The sequence below is a fragment of the Hyperoodon ampullatus genome (genome assembly GCF_949752795.1).
Source record: "Hyperoodon ampullatus genome assembly, chromosome: 3".
NCBI lineage: Eukaryota > Metazoa > Chordata > Mammalia > Artiodactyla > Ziphiidae > Hyperoodon > Hyperoodon ampullatus.
This window is the reverse complement of record NC_136916.1, coordinates 89240788-89262030: the sequence shown is the minus strand read 5'-3', so window position 1 is coordinate 89262030 and position 21243 is coordinate 89240788. Positions and strand designations below refer to the sequence as shown.

The 21243-nt window shown below is 38.6% G+C and overlaps 1 protein-coding gene and 1 long non-coding RNA gene across 4 annotated transcripts in view; one reads left to right on the top strand and one right to left on the bottom strand.

The window, feature by feature from the left end:
- The window catches only part of LOC307050002, an 84361-nt gene that overhangs the window by 17119 nt on the left and 45999 nt on the right, over nt 1-21243 (bottom strand). The window lies entirely within an intron of this gene.
- The window catches only part of SLC12A1 (solute carrier family 12 member 1), a gene marked incomplete at both ends in the record, with an annotated part of 90466 nt that overhangs the window by 51218 nt on the left and 18005 nt on the right, over nt 1-21243 (top strand). For all 3 annotated transcript variants that reach the window (XM_079699738.1, XM_079699737.1, XM_079699739.1), the window contains 4 exons: nt 341-452; nt 8277-8417; nt 10912-11018; nt 15023-15105. In XM_079699738.1, the coding sequence (XP_079555864.1) occupies nt 341-452; nt 8277-8417; nt 10912-11018; nt 15023-15105 (443 nt within the window). The remainder of the gene's footprint in view (nt 1-340; nt 453-8276; nt 8418-10911; nt 11019-15022; nt 15106-21243) is intronic.

The window sequence follows — 21243 nt, the reverse complement described above, 5'->3', positions numbered from 1 at the left end:
TGAAGGAAAATAACATGAAAATACTGGTTGGAGAAGGACAGGTTGTATTGGGGATTTGGGATAGGGTATTGTCCAGAGGAAAAAGACAGGGGGAACCCAAGACTACCTTTTCCTTACTTTACATTTTTACTGTCACTAACTAAACTAAGAATACAAAGATGGCAAGATTCGCAGGAAGTCATGATGATTCAAGACTTCTAGTGAGAAACCCAAGAAATAGGAGAGCAGTTGTCCCATTTTGCCAAGCCTTCTGTACCAGCCCATTCCATTGGGGGGCGGTTCTGGGCTCACAGGCTTCTTGCCATGGCCAGTTCTCACATCTTCTCTTCTCCACTTCCAGGCCCCAGTGCATTGTCTTAACAGGGGGACCCATGACAAGACCTGCTCTCTTGGATATAACTCACGCCTTTACCAAGAACAGTGGCCTTTGCATCTGCTGTGAAGTCTTTGTGGTAAGAGTCACTTCATCCCCTGAAGGTGCTTTTTCCTCCCTGCTCACTTGTGTTCTTTTAGATGAGCCTAACAGGTACACACAGTGATAGGAGAATGGCAAGGCAGTTTGGACAAGGACGCTTTTCCTTGATTCATATAGCAAGGACTAGCAAGGGCCCATGATCCTGAATTTAAATGAGTGGATGAAATGTGTTTCAGATGTCACAAGAGACCAACTAAAAGTGATAAATATTTCTAAATGATGGCCTTTGAGCCAAGAAAAAGAGAATTGGCTCAGAAATAAAATGAAAATATTTGGGGTGATAACTGTCCCCAGAAATATGAAAGGACAGAATGAGCCAGAGAGCACTATTATATAGGTTAACTGATGAGGAGAGAGCCAGACAGAATGGCCTTAAATGAGAGCATGTAGAATTTAGATTAAATATTTGGATAAACTTGATGACACTACAGATATCTAGGGAGTTAAACCAAGTTTTCCATGCCTTGGATAAATATTCAGAGCTGAATGAGTTCCTTTTTTGTTCAGGAAGTATGTGGTAGACTAATGATAACTTATTCATGGTTTTCCCAGGAGGTATTCAAAGTAGATGCTAAACATTTAACCATAATTATTGACCAATCACCAATCTATAAAGTGAGGAGAAAGCATTAAAATTATAACAACAACATAAGTCTAAATTCTCCAAACCAGCTACTTCTACTTGTATTCGCACAGTGTGCTCACGTGCTCTCTCTGTGTGTCTCCCTGTTTCTCTCTGTCTCTCATGCACACATACCACTCAAAATCCTCAACAGTCCCAGTGTATTATTATCGTACTTACCTATTCTTCAAAGTATTTTCCTACAGTTTTTATTTCAATCTACATAACAGTCTAGTGAGGCAGAGAGAAAAGAAGCCCTGTTCTCACTATACTGATTAGAAAAGCGAGATTCAGGAAAATTAAATTATGCACAGGGTCACATGACAAGAAAGTGGCAGAGCCAGCATATCGGTCCAAGTCACCCAATTGTGCTCTGTGTTACAGCATGAGGAGAAGGCCTTAGCAGACTTGTATCCCTGAGAGTGCTGTTAGAATCAGATACCACTCCCTAAACTTCCAATACTTGCCAGGGAATAGGGCTGTCAGGAAGCTGTGTAACCCCGGGGCCAGCCGACTGTGCAATGATGCAGGGGTTAATTCACCACATGTCATCATGACCAGCACTTAAGCATCTTTTTACACCTGGCAATACTCTAAATGCAATATGAAGAAAGATGGTCATATTCTCTTTCCTCTAAGTGCTTATATGATAGTAACTCAAACAATAAAACTCAAGGTAATAATCCCGTAGGGGGTAGAGGGAATCCTACTGACTACATAAGATTGACAGGTTAAGTAATGACCAACAGTGACTCCAGAGGATTTTTAAAAATCTTATCAAGCACCCTTCTCTCATCTTTGGTGCCCTGGATTAATGGATTTCATTTTGGCCAATAAAATACAGGAGCCAGTTTTGATGGAATAAGCAGTTTGGGGGGTTTTTCTTCTCTAGCAATTTAGAGAAAACTTAGTTTAGCAGGCAATAAAATATCTTTAGGACAGGAGAAATGAACTTGGAGTATAAACAGTCATATATTAGCAAGGGAGAAAAGGTCTTTTTATAGAGATGAGATATTACTTTAAATTAACCCTTTGCTGCTTTAACTATAATAAAACAGTATGATTCTGGAATATCATTTCATGTGAAATAGGTACTTAGGTCTGTATCTCTAATGGCCCTGGTTGTTTGACATGTATATTGGACCACTTTATACATCACTGTGCTGGTCCCTCTGAGTAAGGCCCAAGAGCCTTGCTCCCAGGTGCTGAGGTTCTCTTGGGGACAGAAAATAGTTACTGTATCACTTAATGACTTTCCAGTTAGCTACTCTCCGTGAGCTCCTGGGGCTGCAGATGCTGTCGGCATTTTTCAACTCCATGCTCAGTTGTCAATCATCTTTGCAAAGAAACAGATGGAAGGGGATGTAGTGGAAGTTGACCTACCATTAAATTTTTTTTCCCAAAAGCATAGTGGTTGGTGGTTAGGCCAACCTTGTGGCAAAGGTTAAACGGTAACAATGATGTTGAGAGATAACAATTTAATTTTTAACTCTAGGAAGCTCACACTCATGGACTTTTGAGACACACAGTCAAGTTCTGAATCACTGTTCTGCCACATATTAGCTGTGAGTCCCTTGGGTCCATAATTTAGTCTCCCTATGCCTCAATTTTCTCAGGTATAAAATGGGCATAATAATAATGATGATGATGATGATATGATGATGATAGCACCTACATTTGTTACAGAGTTGTGAGAAATCTGTAAGATAAGCTTTCTAGTAGTCAGCTCAGTGTCTGTCAAATAGTAAATGCTCAATTGATTTTAGTTGTTACTGTTGATATTGTTATTATTATGGTATATTTTCGATATACCATGGTTAACATTTTCATTCTGAAAATATATCCCCTTCAACAGAAACCTAAAACACCCTCTCTTAGAGAAACCAGGTCCGAACTTTGGATCTTGGACTCTTAGGTATCCAGTGGCTTGATCAGGATAGAATAGTGAGATACTCACTCCCACCCAAATAATCACCGGACAGCAGGCTCTGTGCTCCATCCCTCTGGTGACCTCCAGTTACTTGAAGTGCTGACATGAACTGCCATACACTACAAGGAAGAAGCAAGACTCAGAGCTCACTGGCATTTCGATGCTGGTGGGTAGACAGAAAACATATGCCCCCAGCTGCCATTTCCTGCAAAGAGGCATTTTTAAAGGACTAGACATTGTAGCCCTAGAAGCTGCTGAAGGTGAAATTAAGAATTATTCTTGGGCTTCCCTGGTGGCGCAGTGGTTGAGAGTCCGCCTGCTGATGCAGGGGACATGGGTTCGTGCCCCAGTCCGGGAAGATCCCACATGCCGCGGAGCTGCTAGGCCCGTGAGCCATGGCCGCTGAGCCTGCGCGTCCGGAGCCTGTGCTCCGCAACGGGAGAGGCCACAACAGTGAGAGGCCCACGTACAGAAAATTTAAAAAAATAAAAAATAAATTATTCTTTTGCTGGGCCCCAAGCCCACACTGTAGCCTTCCAACTATTCAACTAACACTTACACTCACCCATCACAGCCTCTTCCTACCTCTTCCCTTATTCTACTAAGCCCAAAGATTTCAAATGAGGGACCCCTCATCAGGACAAATTGGGGGATACTTTTTAAGGAATCCAGCTTGGTAACTTAAAATAATGTCTATTCTTCTCCTGTAAATTACCTTATCATAAGTCAGTGATATACTTATATCCCAGGAGCCTTTATATTCAACACGTAAGTATTTTCGTTTTCTTGTGTGCCTCACTCCTCTCACCATATGAAGACCAGGAGTCGGATTCCACCTTCTAGCACCCCCCCTCGTATTTCTGAGCATAGCCAAGTTCCGTGGGTTCAGCAACAGGCATATATTAAGTCAAGTGGTAGATCTCCACCAATTCTACCCTATGTACCGTGGCTTAAAAAACACTGCCTTTCTTTGTCAGTTAGTTTCCTCACTTATTCATAGTAGCTGGAGAGATAGTAAAACCAATCATTGCAGATTACTTAGTTTGGACTTATGTACCCTTAATTCTCTGGGTACACTACATTCAGTTCTAAAAATATTACACTGTCAGCTCATCAAGTGAAAAGGCATCGTGCTTCAGCAGTCACTCACTCATATACTTCTCAGTTTTGCATTTTAGAGGAAGGTTGTTTTTTTTTTAATTAAAACAAATATACTTTAAAGACAGAAAGGTGGCCCAGTTGATCTGGGATTTAAAATGCCAATCAGATAAAGTCATTATTGTCAGAATATGCAACACTTACTTCTTTTCTAAATTTTGTCTTAAAACTGCAAAAGGCTTTCAAGTTTACAGTGGCATCTTTTATTAAGTACACTGTGTTGTGTTGGCTGAAAAATAAAGATTTGTTTTTTAGATTGCTTCTATTTTTTATTTTGAAGCGTTAAGAAAAATATTAGGTTGAATCATGTGAAATTTACATTTTTGGATTGCAAAAGCTGTTAAATATTGGCAATTTCATATGATGAAACTATAGTCAATAAAACAACACCCATATTCTACTTCTCCTAATTAACAACAGTTAGCATTTTTCTTAGATGCTTCCACTCACTTTTTAAATGAAATAAACCATTGCACATCAAGCTAAAGTCCCCTTTATAGCTGCTCAGCCCCAGGGATCTCTCTGTCTCCAAAGGCAATGTTATCTGAGTTTGACTGATTTTCTTCTAGTCATTTCACCTATGTGTACCAAGATGTAGATCTATTTTGATTAATGTTTTCCTACTCATTAATATTCTTTAAACCTTGATTGTCCTGTTCTCCCCTCTCACTGTAAAGAAGAAAAGGAATAACTTTTGACCAGCTTCCTCATATAGATCCCCTTTTAACAAGATATCACCCTGTTACCCTTTCTCTCTTTCTTTTTGGAAAATTTACAAAATATCTTAATAAAACCTAAAACTCTCTTTGAATTTGAAGAATCTCTTAAGAAAATTAGAAAATTCAGGTATGACAACCAACTTTTAACTCTACGGCTTATGGAGGGCAGTTCAAGCATAGATAACCCAGGGAAAATTAAAATTTTCATCTTTTTTTCTATCGTCATCCTTCTTTTAATCTCAACTTTCACCTCCATCTAGAAGAAAATGCTTTTTTTAGATGAATTTATTCTTTTATAGTCATTAAGTCTCTGTCATGATGTTAATAAAATAATGACATGACAAAACATGGGAAGAATGAAGTGACCTACGACTGGGTGCTAGGATGCATGGTGAGATGAAATATGCACCAAATCAGAAAAGGAAAAATTTTCTTTCCCACAGTTCCAACCAGAGAGGCAAGGAAAGCAAAGACAGAGCAATAAGACTCTTAATGTTTTAAAATATAAGAGTTGGAAGGAACACTGCATTTGGCCCAAATTCCTCTATTTGATCCCGATAATATTGGAAATCCTTTGCAAATTCTTTTTCATAATATTCATTTATTTGAAGTAGTGTCACATCAGTTCCTTCTCCAGACTAAATAATTAGAATTCCTTTACCCCTTTCTCAATCGATGTCAAAGTTATAATATATACAAAAATTTTAGAGCTTCTTTGTTCAAATCCTGAATTAATTTATATACTCATATTTTGGATCCTAACTGAGCTAATCTCTATAATATTTTAATTGGGTGGTTAAATTCATTTTTGTGACTATGACGTATTTGAATGTTGAATAATTATATTCCAGTGTGTCTTCCCTTTCTGTTAGTTTGCTTTTTCCATACTACATTTGTATTGTAGCCTTGCCTCACATTAATAAGTTTGCTACAAGGATATTATAATTGCTTTTAGCCAAGAGAGATTCTACGTGAAATATTTTTATGACTTCTCAATATGGCAAATTTAGGCATTAAAGTAAATCTCTCTGTCACAATTAATGTTTAATTTGGATTTCTGTAATACTAATAGATATATATTAGACTATATTTATTTAAATAAATGCCAGTTTCCCCAGGGGTTCAAAGTCATTGTGGTATAACTCAATATACTCATAGTCTGATACCTTTCCTAGCTGTTGGTTATTCTTCTATGTCATGGCTGTTGTTACCATTCAGCTTCGTTGAATAAAATATCTCTTCTTTCTTTTGCAATTGATGGTGTCTAGGATGACCAAGAAGGACTAGTGGTTGAAATGCATTGACAGTTAGAACCCTGAGCAAAATCTGATCTATAATGACATATGTTTCCTCAGGCTAGGTCTTCTGGTTTAATAACTATCCTTCCTATGCCTTTACCTTCTCCATCTTCATTGGAGATTCTTATTTTTTAACTGTAATGTAAGTTGTCCAAACTGTTTTGATATGTTGGTAAGTTCTAGAAAATATTCTGGTAAAAATAAGTACAAAAAAGAATCTGACCCAATTTAAATAGAATGTTAAAATGGAAGTGACCCCAGAGAATACTAGTGTTGTATAATAGACATATAATATGTGCCACAAATGTAATTTAAAATTTTCTAGTAGCCAATTAAAAAAAGTAAAAAGAAACAGGTAAATGCAATGCATCCAGATTATCATTTTAATATACAATCAGTATAAAAGTATTAATGAGATATTTCACATTCTTTTTCTCATACTAAGGCTTCAAAGTCCAGTGTATGTTTTACATTTCCAGTACCTCTCTGTATGGACTAGCCACATTTCAAATGCTCAATATCAACATGTGCATAAGGGCTAATCATACTGGACATTGATGGCCTAGATAATTTTCTTATTCTTATAAATGTAGAGCCCACATTGAGAGAAAACAAATGGCATACCCAGGGTATCAGCTAGACAGTGCCAAGAGCCAGATCTAAACGCTACACTCTAGCTCCCAGTTGAGCACTCTTTCAGCTCTGTTGTAGAACAGACACAGTGGTGGAATAAGGTCTGGGACTTCAACAAGACTGTGAACACTCTTTTATTATAATAAAAATCAACTTTGGATGAGCACTTACTATATTCCAGACATCATACTAGGTAGTGAATTATGACTGCTTAAGATGACCTTGCAGGATAGCTATTTGATCCCTGTTTCCAGAATAACTTATCAAAGCTCAGACATCATTAACTACCTCCAAAGTGGCCAAACTTAGAACCCAGTTCTGTCTGACCACAAAGCCTGATATCTTTTTCATACACACCATGCCCTTTCTCTCCAATCCAAGACCCTCTAAGACTACATCTCCAAGCATGATCTGAGGACGAGCAGCATCTGTGTCATCTGGGAGTCTGTTAGAAATGTGGAATCTTAAGCCCCATTCCAGTCCTGCTCACTGCCTTTTACCAAGATCTGAGTTGGTTAGTAAGAAATCTAAGACAATTCAGTAAAATACCAAATCTCTCTATGAATTGAAAGAATTTCCCAGGAAAATAGTAGATTTGTACCTTTGTCAGGCACATGGTAGATAATCAGAAATACCTTTGGGATTGATTTGAAACACGCAAAGAATAGCGCTAGCTTGGACATTTAAGGAAGAAGAAACAGGAACAGAAATTTTAATTAAAATGAGTTTCCAGAACTCAAATCTTGAAATTATAAAATGCTTCATCTACCGCCGCAACACCTGCCTCCTTCTCTCTTAATCTGTTCTTCCTATGCCATAGGTATGTGAATTTCTAATCCCACCAACTTCATTGAGTAGTGGGAAATGTTAATTCGAATAGGAGTATGTCAACATTACACAGGGAAAAGTGGTACAAAGGTGTCTTCACCATACACAAAAAGCAATGAATGGGCCTAACAGAATTGTCAAGATGTGGTAGTTCCTGCCAGGATTTGCAACTCACCATATTTTGGCTCCTAAGAGTGCTGTCGCATTTCTTGAAACTGGGCTCTAGCTGAGATTTCCTTGGTGTTCCTAAATGTGGCTCTCGCTATTGAATCGAAGGTTGATTGTGAATTTATCCTGAACTTCTTCAATCACATTTTCAGCATTTTCCTCATGTGCCATGATGCCCTCAGCTCTTTCTTTCGACATGAGGCAGTTAATTAAGTAGGTGCTAATACATCTAGGCATTCTGCATAGAAATTGAAAAATGTGAGCAACCCAGGTCCTCTCCAGAAGGTTGAATTTCTGTGAATCCTGTTTAGTGAGGTGTTTCCCCCTCTTTCCCATTTCTTAACTCAGTGGGGGCATTGCTGGCTATTTTTGTCCTTTAGAAAACAACAGCAGTGTGAATGTATAATAGCAGGGCTTCTAACCAATATTTGATTGTGTCACACAGGGACCGCGCAAGCTGTGTGTTAAAGAGATGAACAGTGGCATGGCAAAAAAGCAGGCCTGGCTTATAAAAAACAAAATCAAGGCTTTTTATGCAGCAGTGGCAGCATATTGTTTCAGGGATGGTGTCCGAAGTCTCCTTCAGGTAAGGCTGGCATTGAGGGAATGAGTACAGAGGCAAAAGACAATTAGCATTCCATTTTAATGAAGCTCCCAAATGGAATGGCTCCAGTTAGGCAGACTAGCATCAGAGATCAATGCAGATGGTTAAGGAATTCATTTTGAATTCCTGGGGACAGGCAAAGCTAAAACAGAAGCAGAGAGGTTCTATTACAATGAACTATGAGTGATTCACTGGAAATGGAAAATGAGGTTGCCTTTGGCCAACAGCATATATTCTGTCCCCATACTTATTGAAATGCAAATTTGTTCTGATCGCTGACGACATTCAAGATCCTATTAAAACTTCAAACTATTTTTACATCTCATACTGAATACAGCAATGCTCAAGTCAGGCATTCTTTTCCTTTTTTCTTTTGCAAATGGTGTGAGGGCAGCTGCAAGACTGGACTAAATAAATTCCTGGTGATCCCGGGCATAAAATCTCCCTCTCCTCCTAAATTGTTTCCAGAATGTTAAATAAAATGTAATAATATCTGTGGTTCAACACTAAAGCCCACAGTCCTTCCATCTTTTCTCCCTTATTCTTTCCTTTTTCCTCACCTTCTATAATAGAGTCTTTCCCTAGTTCTGATTTTCATAATTTAGAGTGCCAGGGAATCCTAAAACAATCCAAGAGAAACTCAGAATTATAGGGCTTGGCTTTCTAATAATTTGGGCTTTAGTATGGTTGGAAAAACCTGATTCTACATATACTAAATGATGTATTTAGCTTTTAGAATTGCCACCTACAGGAGTGTCAAAATTCAGGATTGCTTCCAGGTAATTCTGATGGCTTATACAGGCAAGAAAGAAAACATGTTGATTAAATTGTAATATTTTGGAGAGTAAGAGTATTTGATGCATTTCTGTCTGCAGAGACACCATTTCTGAAAGATCCAGTACCCCCATGAGTCTCTTTTCATCTGTTTTTAATTTGATAAACCACAGAAATAGGTGTCATTGCAAGATGCTGATTTTTCTTTCAGTAGAGTTACTTTTCAGTAGCTCTTTGGTTAAATACGTTGGGAAGGTTACACATTTAATGTAAAATTATCATGTAAGATTAGTAAAATAATAAATTTCAACTAGGAATGAGAGGACAGACACAAAAGAAGAAGAGGGAGTGAAAGGACATTGGTATGGAAAACAATTCGTATGCTAATCCAGAAGAAATTGTAAAAAATTTCGACAGTGCATAAAGCTTGTTCACCTGAATTTCTTCAAAGAAAAATGGTGGAGCACAGAGGGGTCATGACAAAAAGGGCAGGACAGAGTGGCATTAAAGGGAAGCACTGACAACTACAGCATTTTGAATAAAGGAATTATGGTATGAATGACCACATCCCTAAATTGTAGTCATGGAAAAGACTACATCCATACTGCCGTGCACCTGCCAGGGGCCAGATGACAGCTCTAAGAGGAGCTGTTCTGCTACCTGTACATTTCTAAGGGCAATACACCAAATGTGGTGGAGGCAAAGTTTATTTCAGGAACCCTCCATCAATGCCTATCTCTTTCCACTTGCTACTATCCCCTCTAAAATACCTGCCTCTGATCATTTGTTTCACTCTTCCCATAACCCAGAATATCCTTCCTTCACTTCCACTGCTCTCCTTACCTTTACTTGGCAACATCTAACCAACCTGCAAGATCCAAAACAAATGCCACCTCTCCCATGAAACCATTCATGAATTCTTAGCTGGAATTCAAATTTTCTTCCTTTATGCTTCCATATGATTTCCTACTGCATTTGTACTTGAATTATAATTATTATATATCTCATCACCTCAACTTTATTCTAAGCTCCTTCAGTCCAAAGAATATGCCTCACTACTCTCTCACAGCACCTAACACAGCACTTTGCAATTAATAGGTACTCAGTAATATTGCCGGATTAAATTTAATTAACTGGAAGCCATATTCTGTCATCTAATGGGGGGAATGAAACTTCTGATATGGAAGATGGCTATTCACGATACTGTCATGTAAGAGATTTAGGTTCTGGAAACATAGTTCAGTTATTCTTCAATAAATATTGTAAGCAGAAGTTTCAGCGATCCTTCTATATAAGAATTTTCCAAACATGGATTTTATTGCTAATGACATTATGGATATAGCAGGTGGAAATGAGCTTTGAACCACTAAGTTACAACACGCATGCCAACAGATAAGCCGACCCTCACTTGACTTTAAATTATTGAACCATTTTAATGAGTGTATCAGAAGAAATGCAAATGACTGCTAATTTAGAAAAGCTTCATTTCTGTCATCTAAAATCCATTTGGCTGAGATGATTTAGAACTAATCTTTCTGTTTTATGCTTGAGTACAGGCATGAAGGACATGCACTAAAATGTAATCTAATCTTCAGAATCTTCAGAACCTTACTTCAGTGCTCTTTTGGACATTATTTTTCATTTGCAGTAGTAGTTTCCTGGCCTGGTAAGGATGGCCCATGTGTTTATCTCCTCTGTTTAGGCCTCAGGCTTAGGAAGAATGAAACCAAACACTCTGGTGATTGGATATAAAAAAAACTGGAGGAAGGCTCCCCTGACAGAGATTGAAAACTACGTGGGAATCATACAGTAAGTGATGGCTTTCAAGACGTGCTCTTGTTTATAAAGCACTAACCAGGGCAGTACATAACTGACACTGTTGCACAGAATAAACTGCCTGAAAAGAAGACATTCCCCTGGTACTCTGAATTATTTACCAAAGTGAGAAAACACTGCCAATATAATAGAACTTAGCCTCAGCTCTCCCTTTGCTGATGTAGCAGTGTTGGTTTATAGACAAAAAGTGAGTTTTAAAAGGTATGTGACATCTAATATCTAAAAATTGAAGAAGTCTTGGGAAAGGGATAATAATGATAATCCTTAAAAGACTAGCCAGTGCCAGGCTAATGTCCTTAACGTGAATTATCCCACTTAATTCTCACAAGAAGAGTTTGAAGTAAGTGCTTCAAATGGGAAGTAGTGTTCCCAATTTTTTTTTTTTTTTTTTTTTGCGGTACGCGGGCCTCTCACTGCTGTGGCCTCTCCCGTTGCGGAGCACAGGCTCCAGACGTGCAGGCTCAGCGGCCATGGCTCACGGGCCCAGCTGCTCCGCGGCATGTGGGATCTTCCCGGACCGGGGCACAAACCCGCGTCCCCTGCATCGGCAGGCGGACTCTCAACCACTGTGCCACCAGGGAAGCCCTCCATTTTTAAAATGGAGACACAGACATTAAAAATTAAGTAAAATGCAGAAAATGACAGAGTTTTATAAGTGACAAAGCTGGAATTCTGACCCAGGACCAACTGAATTCCAAGTTTAAACTAATGATCCCAATGCTATGCGACCTCCAAAAGTATATATATACACAAAGTATTACCTGGCTTGGTTCCTTCTTTTGAGTAACAGAAAACAAATTCTACCCATACAGAGAAGCTCAGGGTGTCCTCAGTGACCATTCTAGAAAATTGAGCCTTTCTTCCAGGCCTGAACATACTTAACCAGCTTTGTCTCAAGGGGGGGGCAATGTTAGCTACCCGTAACAGCCGTCTTTTGTGTCAACAGCTCTGAAAATGGAAGATTTCCTCTGTCTGGGTTCTGACTTCGCTCTGATTTCATACCACAGGGCGGAGAACGTGCTGAGAGGTCTGGCTGCACTTAAAAGTCCATAATACACAGGAAAGAAATCCTCATCCCTGCAAAGCAAGCATATACATAGTGCTCCTTATACTAGGATCTGTCTTCCGGCCCCTTAGAATGAGCATCACATTTACCATTATTTGGGGGAGATTTAGGGAACATAACAAAAGCATTCTAATATTAGTCCTATTAAAAAGAAGCTTAAGAAAATAATTTTCATCTTCTGAAATTATATGCATTACTGACCAAACATTGACTTTAACAGTCCTCTTAACCTGGGGAACCCATGTATTAAATGTATCCTCCTGAATTGTGTTCCCTAAACATATAAAGGCTGGATGCCACGTGCTGCTATCTGGCTCCTGCTGGTGCTCTAAGTTCAGTAGGTTAAGGCTAAACCAGGTGATCAGGGACAGAATTTTGCCAGGCTTAGCAAACAGCATTTTGAGATATTTTAAATCACAGTCAGTTGCTGACTAGACATTCTTAGAAATGGATTAGATCCACACTCTGTCATCCAGATTCTTCAGTAAAATGTTATCCTCACCTTTGGGAACAAAAAAGGGTGGAGCAAATAGGAAGAAATATGTGAATCTTCAGTCAAAGAGTCCATCAGTTGATACAAAATTATCTGAGTTCGTCTTCCAAACTCCCTACCATCCAAAACATTCTAAAAATTCAAAGAACCAAAATAATCAAACCCAGTAATATCAAGCTTAGGAGACTTCTGGCTTTTATACCAAATTAATGATTGGTCTTCTTGGTAATAAAGTTCAGTGTTAAGGTGGCTCAAATTTGTAATAGTATAAAACTTAGCTGGTTTGGTGAAGTTAAATGACTTTATTACGACAGCACTGGGGTCAATACAGAAGGAAGACAATCAGACACCCATGTTGTATTTCCCTTTCTAACTTTTTCGTTCTGTTCTGTTTTATGATGTAAAGCACAGTATTATTATTAACATAAAGGGGTATCACTACAATAGTACAATATTTTACCATTTTTCTTTGACTAAAAGATTTTAAATTTCTGTAATATTCTTAAGTATGGTTTAATTTTAATTAAAATAATTGTATTAGTTTCCATGGGCTGCCATAAAAAATTACCTCAAACTTAATGACTTAAAACAACACAAATGTGTTAGCTTACAAATACATAGCTTAAAAGTCTGAGACTCAGAAAGAGAAAGACAAATACCATATGATATCACTTATATGTGGAATCTAAAATATGATACAAATGAATGTATTTACAAAACAGACAGACTCATGGACTTAGAAAACAAACTTAGGTTTACCAAAGGGGGAAAGGGGGTGAGGGAGGGATAAATTAGGAGTTTGGTACTAGTAGATACAAACCACTATTTATAAAACAGATAAGCAACAAGGTCCTACTGGATAGCACAGGGAACTATATTCAATATCCTCTAATAAACCATAATGGAAAAGAATATAAAAAAGAATATATATATATATATATATATATATATATATATATATAACTGAATCGCTTTGCTGTACACCAGAAACAAATAAAACATTGTAAATCAACTATACTTCAATTTAAAAAAAAAGCTCAGACACCAACTTCCTGAGCTGGAATCAAGGTGTGGGCTGAGCTGTTTTCCCTTCTGGAGGTTCTAGGAGAGAATTCCTGGGCTTGCCTTTTCTAGGTTCTAGAGGCTGCTCACTGCTCATGGCCCCTGCCTCCATCTGCAAAGCTCTTGACAGTCAAGTCCTTCTCACACCACATTATTCTGACCTCCTCTTCTGCCTCCCAATTGCACTTTTAAGGACCCTTGTGATTACACTGGGCCCACCCACATTATCCAGGACAGTCTCCCCATCTCATGGTCCCTAACCTAATCACACCTGCAAAGTTCTTTTTGCCATGTAAAGTAACATATTCATAGGTTCCACGGATTAGAATGTGGATGCCTTTGGGGATCCACAAATATTCTGCCTAACGCAGAATCCAGATATTTTTTGTGGAACACCCTACTTTTTATAATCAAGGACACCTCAAACAAGATTTATCAGAAATTTACCTTGTGGCACTTTTGCTAGAATGGATCTATTTTTTTAAGTGAAGTTCACTTATGGTTCAAATTCTGAATGGATATTCATATTATACTGAACTTATTTATATCACTATTTGAAAATTCAGGTTTACTTTGGCTAGAGACTTGTTTGCACATCGTGAGACAATCACAAACTGCATTGTTTCTGGGAAAGGACGACCTAACGGAAAGGGTCCTTGGGCTTCGTTCAATCCATAAACGATTGAACAAAGGAACTCCTAAGGAGAATATTTCAAATGAACTCAAAGTACTAATCAGTTTGCCCAATATTTAAGGGCAGAGAAAAAATGTTCTGTGAGAACACAGTTAAAAGAGCAAGGCTTTCTTTCCCTTCTAGATAATCTAATTCCATTGGGTTGGGTTTAGAGAAGGCACAACTGCCAATTTCAACAGGATAGAGTTGCCATGAAAAAGTGTTGCTTCAAATGGTCTCTCCAAAGCCAATGATAAAAGTTCCCTAGAGGAACTGGAAACATTTTTAACTGGGAACTTGATGTCCAAAATGTTGTAGGATTCCTCCTCAATGGGTAAGAGGTTTGACTGATAATTTCAAAGGCTCTGTGCAGCCTTGAAACTTCTGTTCTAATTTCAGCAATTGTTTTGTTTACATTAGAAAAGAATCAAGTATTTTAAATAATCAAAATTCTAGTTGACAGTACTGTTTGAGTAAGAGTTAGTTACCTTTACTCAAAATACATTTTTAAAAGACATCAAGGGAAAACAAACAGAAGAGGCTATCAGCTCCTGGCTGTGTTTGAAAGTGAATTTTTGGAGTTTAATTACATTAAAATCCTAGAAGCAAGTTCAGTTATTAGTCCAAATCTTGAGGATTAAAGGAGTCATTTAAATCACTAACCATTTTGCTTCCACTTTCAGTGATGCGTTTGATTTTGAGATTGGTGTTGTCATAGTCAGAATCAGCCAAGGGTTTGACATCTCCCAGGTTCTTCAGGTGCAAGGTATGTATTTTCTTTATTCAACCAATAGATATTCATTGAGCACCTACTCCCTGCCTGGCATTGTTCTAGGTTCTGGGGATAGCACAGTACCCAATACAGACAAAACCTCCAACAGTGCAGCTCACGTTCTTGTGCTGACACGAGGTGTGTACACTTTCCCCGTGTTTTCCTCACTGCTAATGCAAGTGGCCTCTGTCCTGCTAACCAAAAATATAGAGTAATTCAGGGCAGATATCAATTATTCTTCTCATCACAAAACCACAAAGCAAGCATCACTAAAAATAAATACTTTTGGTAAAATAAACTGCCAAATTGATTTTTGCAAGATGTTTCAGAAAATGAAGATTGTTTCCTCAGAAAACCATGTATTTTGTTTTTAAGAGTCTATGATCTGGTTTGTAGCTAACATGGAAATGAGCCTGAATGTATCATGCTGTGAATCACCAATCTAAGTCAGAGGCAGAAACGCTAATTCAGTTTAGTGATTCTGCTTTTTCCCCTGTAGAGGATTCCATATACTACTTGTTTAGTCTTAGAGTTTAAACACATCCTCTCGTGTATGGAGTGAAGGACACACCTAAAGAGTCGCTAAAATATTAAGATAGAACTCTAATCCATTACTTATCTCTTTAGCTAAACTTCACAATAGAGTCCACTGACAAGATGACACTAAAACAAAAGGTACCTCTTGTGTACCAGGCATGGTGTATATGTCAGCGCTGGGTAGACTAAGACTAATAAGAGTCTGTAATCTCAAGACACTCACAGCCCCATGATGAAAATGGGTGTACTGTTAGTGTGATAATAGGGTATTATGGGAAAGAGGAAAGGGGCACTTAACTCCAAAAGGCTTCCTGGAGGAAATTACCTTTGATTTTAGATCTAGTGGATGAGAAGGAGTTAACCAGGCAATGTTGGGAGAGAGAAAAATGAGAGTTTGAGCAACAGCATTCCTGGCAAAGAGGAGAGCATTAGTAAAGATGTGAAGACACAGGAATATGGAGGAATGGGGTATATGGGCAACCAAAAGCAGATTCGTGTAACTGAAAAGTATGGGGCTTCCCTGGTGGCGCAGTGGTTAAGAATCCGCCTGCCAATGCAGGGGACACGGGTTCCAGCCCTGGTCCGGGAAGCCCCCTTAAAAAAAAAAAAAGTATGAAGCAGACAATAGTGAAATATGAAGCGGCTGATATAAGATCCTGATTTTAAAAGGCTCATTTGTCATATTAAAAATTGTGGGCCATATTCTATAGACAATGAGGAACTGCTGAAGAGATTTAAGTGAGGGAATAATATGGTGAAATTTGAGCTTTAGAGCTCATACTCTTTCAGTTACATGAGGCATGGACATGAAGAGGTCTAGAATAGAGACAGAAACACAAATCAAAAAGATTTTTGTAATAATCAAAGCCAGAGAAGGTGACAGCCTGGACTAGAGCAGCCTCTCTCAGGGGATGGAGAAAAAAGGACAGAGTACTTTGGAGGTACAAAGAGCAGCATTTTAGGTTTGATAGGACGTGTGGGATATGGGAGAGGGAGGAGTGAAAAAATATTCCTTGGCTGACAATGAACGGTGGTGCTACCAATGGAAATGGGAAACACAAGAGGAAGAGCAGGTTTAATGAAGAGATGTCTGGTTCAGTTTTAAACAAGGTCCTGTGGGAAATCCTACCAGAACTGTCCAATAGGCATTTAGACAGTCCTGGTCTTAAAGGAGAAATCTGAGCTGGAGATGTCGATTTAGATGTTTTGGGTCAAATTGTGTCCTCCAGAATTCGTATGTTGTGGTCCTAACCTCAGAATGTGACTGTATTTAGAGACAAGGCCTTTAAAGAAGTAAGTAAGGTAAAATGAGGTCAGTAGGTTTGGTCCTAATCCCATATGAATGGGGTCCTTATGAAAAGAGGAGATGGGACACAGACAAGCACAGAGGAAAGATCATGTGAAGACAAAGGGAGAAGATGGCCACCTACAAACCAAGGAGAGAGGCCTCAGAATGAAACCAACCCTGCCAACACCTTGACATTGGACTTCTAGTCTCCAGAATGCAAGAAAATAAATTTCGGTTGTGTTCTGTCCAGTCTGTGGTATGTGCTATGACAGCCCCACCAAATTAATACAAGAGACATCATAATTAAGGTGAAAATTGAAACTGTGACACTGGAAAATATAACCCCAAAAGTGTGTATAGTCAAGAGCCCCAAGGCACAGGAAAAGGGTCCCCAAGGAGGAGCAGGGAAGGAGTGGCCAGAAAAGTAAAGGAACCAGGAGTCTGTGTTGTCATGGAAGTCTTGGGAGCAGAGTGCTCAGAATGACAAGAATCGTCAGCATTGTCAAACACAGCAAAAAATACCAGTAAAATTGCAAATGAAATATAACTGACATGGCACAGATAATCTGAGAACAATTTCTGTAGAGCAGTGTTGCCAGAATCCAGAATGCAGTAGGTTAAGGAGAGAATATGCGATGATGAAGCAGAGAATGTGGATGTGGCCCACCATATGAGAAGTCTGGAAGTTAAGGAGAGGAATGAGGTTGAGGAGGGTTACTACAGGGAGACCTATAGACCTTAGAATGGGAGAAAGGGCTTGTTTCCAGGCTGAAAAAGATGGGCTCAAGAGAGTAGGAGAGACTGAAGATGAGGGTAAAGAAAGAGATGACTATGGAGTAAGATCCTGGAGGAACAGGAAGAATCCAGGGAAGGGCATGAATGAAAGAGTTGGCCTAACACAGAAGAAAAATGCTTCATCTTCTAAAATTAGAGTAAAGAGGGGAGGATTGATGGAGAGGTATGTGGATTTGTAAGAGTGGTAAATTGAGGAAGATCATGCACAATAGTCTCAATTCTATGTAGTTGGAGCAATTTTGCTAGCTGTCTGCTTTTTCTCTAGTGGCACTTAATCTCCAGGGTAAAGAGGACCAGGGTTTTGCCGGAGAGGTTCACGGAAAGGAAAAGCCTGCAAGAGATTTGAGAGTGCAGGTGCCTAATGGGTTCAGATTCTATTTGGGCATTTCACGATTGTCTCCATCCTAACAGAAGGGAACATGAGTGAATTAGGTGAATTTTTTTTTTTTTTTTTTTGCGGTACGCGGGCCTCTCACTGTTGTGGCCTCTCCCATTGTGGAGCACAGGCTCTGGACGCGTAGGCCCAGAGGCCATGGCTCACGGGCCTAGCTGCTCTGCGGCATGTGGGATCTTCCTGGACCAGGGCACGAACCCGTGTCCCCTGCATCGGCAGGCGGACTCTCAACCACTGCGCCACCAGGGAAGCCCAAGGTGAATTTTTTGATGCAACAATTCTTTTCTTGCAAGGGAAGAGAAAGAAGAAGAAATTAGAAATCAAGCACTTGTAAACGATGGAGAACCACTATCTGATATGTATACTCTATGATTTTGTATGAAGAGCTTTAAAAAATAAAACTGAGAGTAGAGTCCATCCTATGCAAAATTGCAATATAAAGGTTATCTTTGGTGCCTTCGGCCTTCCTTTTTTATGCCCCTTTTCTTTTTCATGGACCCTTTATATCTCCAGGTCAGATATACTAATTCTACATGGTGTTCATGATTCATTTATATTCTTTCCTAGTAGAACTTAATACATTGTAGCAACAGTAGCTCAAATTTTTGAGCACTTATTATGTGTCATGTGTTATGCTTCATGTTCACATGTAACAGTTATCATCCCAACTACCCTATAAGGAAAATACAATCATTGTCCCCATTTTAGCTAATAAAACTGAGGCTTCCCTAAGATTCACAGTGCTAGTAATTAGTAGAGCTAATATTCAAACCTATGTCTGTTTGAAGCCTCTATTCTACCTTTCTAAAAGGAGAGCTACAGAGGAAATGACTTAAATGAGAAGTAGTGGTAAAATCTGAGAGATGGGAACGGAACAAGGCTATTCCTTCAAAAATGCAGCATAGAGGCTGCCTGACTGTGGTAAGATAGACATGATGTTGAGGACAATCACAAGAACCTAATATGAAGAGACCTGTTCTATTAACCTTCTACATTTTACTTTAATTTTTCGGCCTTTTGTGCTGTACTGTTTTTCCATCGAAAAAAATGAGAATGCAAAATACAATTTGTATTAAATTACACATTTGCATTTGTTTTGTATGTTGATCTCTTCAAGCTAAAAGATGTGATGTAGCTCCCACCCCTCGCTGCTCCATCTGCCAAAATGCACCATCAATTTAGTTCTATAAAGCAATACAGCAAGCAAATTCTGCATGTTTCTGAAAGAATCCTGGCAGTGAACTGCATCCCCTTTTAATTTCCCAAGGGATGTATCTAATTTATATCAACTTTGATGTTTGAAATATTTTTGCTTCTTAATCAAGAAAGGGAAAATGCAATAGGATGCTAATAAAATAATTATAAGTACCAATTATCTAGAGTAAATGAAAAAACAGCGTTACACAAATACACGAACATGCAGAAAAACAACAGCATATTGATAGAAATTAACTTTACCCCACATTTCCATGCATTGTTTTGAAGTTATGTAATTTATGACACAACCCTCATATTAGAATTTGAATTGGAAGAAATAAGCTTGCATTTCATTGTATTATGCTGTAATATAGGGCTTAATAAGAACCTGATAAATCTTAAGTATTGCATTGCAATATGTTAATGATAATCATCATAGCTTTTCCAAAACAGACACCATAGTGTCATCACAGATTATAATTTAAAGGAAATATTAGCAATTCAGAGTGCCCATATACTGTAGTTAATAAAGCAGTGAATAGAAATCAACTTTATAGGTAATTTACCAGCTAATGACAATTATTTCTATACTGTGTCTCAGGCTTATGTGAGGAGAATAACTTTTTATGTAAATAAAATTGATGCTCATAGCATAATTACTTGTATAGTGCAGCAACTCATCCAGTACTGATGGCTGATAGTTTCTCTTAAGAAATTTATTTATTGCCTGACAACACAAAAAAATGCAGTATTTCATATTGTTCACTTCCCACGGATATTTAGCAAGTTTGCCAACTACAACATAGAGTCCAAATTGTACTGGTAGGAAATAACGTGATGAAACGTGATTCGCAATATACTGCGGTCAAGTGTTCCATGTAAGTACTGCACGATTTATGACCATCTCAGAGCACGAGGGTTCTGCTGTGTCTGATAGAGTGGCTTAGCAAAATAAAGACAGATGGCAGTGTAGTAAATAATTACTTGATTGGAAGGCAACCACTGCAGGATTCCTTCCTGCCTTCAATTCAACTAGACTTCACCTGGGGTACAGCACGTTGATTCATGTGAGCATTTACAGCTTTTAGTTGATTGATCAAGAAAGAATCATAATTTAATAATTAATAAAGAAAAGGGATGCTGTGAAGTTGGAGGATACGTGATTCCTCAGTGGGTTTCCCTGCTCTCTCTTTTGTCATCAGATATTTGACTATTCTCTATCTTTCAGATTCAGACTGAACTGCAATGTGTAGACTCCTGCCTATTTCTAAAAGACATTGCTAAAAAAAGAAAAAAACAAAGACTGGAAATAGACCATTCGAGGCAACCTTGACAACTAAACTGAATTTCAAAATAGTCACTCCAGTTGGTTATCATGCAATCAGTTTATAAAGGACTAGAAAATAAACTACTGTCTAAGTGGTTTTGGCATTTGCATGAGGATACAGCTTAGGATTCACTCTTTGTTTTTCCTATGAGAACTGTTTTGGGGAACGTATGAAGACTTAGAAACTCACTCTCAACTGATAGATCCTAAAAGTCTAAGCTTTTTCTTCCATGATTAGAACCTCTGGGATCCTCTTAATCTTGGCATAAGAGAAGGGCAGGCTTTTACTCTCTCTCCCTAGCTATGTGGCTTTGTAAATGTGATATAATATGAAACTAATATGCAAGATTCAGAGTCCCACCAGATGCCCGGGTGGTGGCCCTTTCCAGGGTAAGGAGCCCTTTCCTTGCCTCTCATTCTTCAGATTAACCCCACCTGTCCTACCTTCTGTCACATTCCAGCCTGGTTTGTACCATCAGCTGCTATCAGCCCCTCTTTTTATAACTCTGTATATAGCATTAACTCTACTTCTTTCAAACATTGTCTTTTGTACCAACCCCTCTTACATACATACATATTGTACACACTCCCACC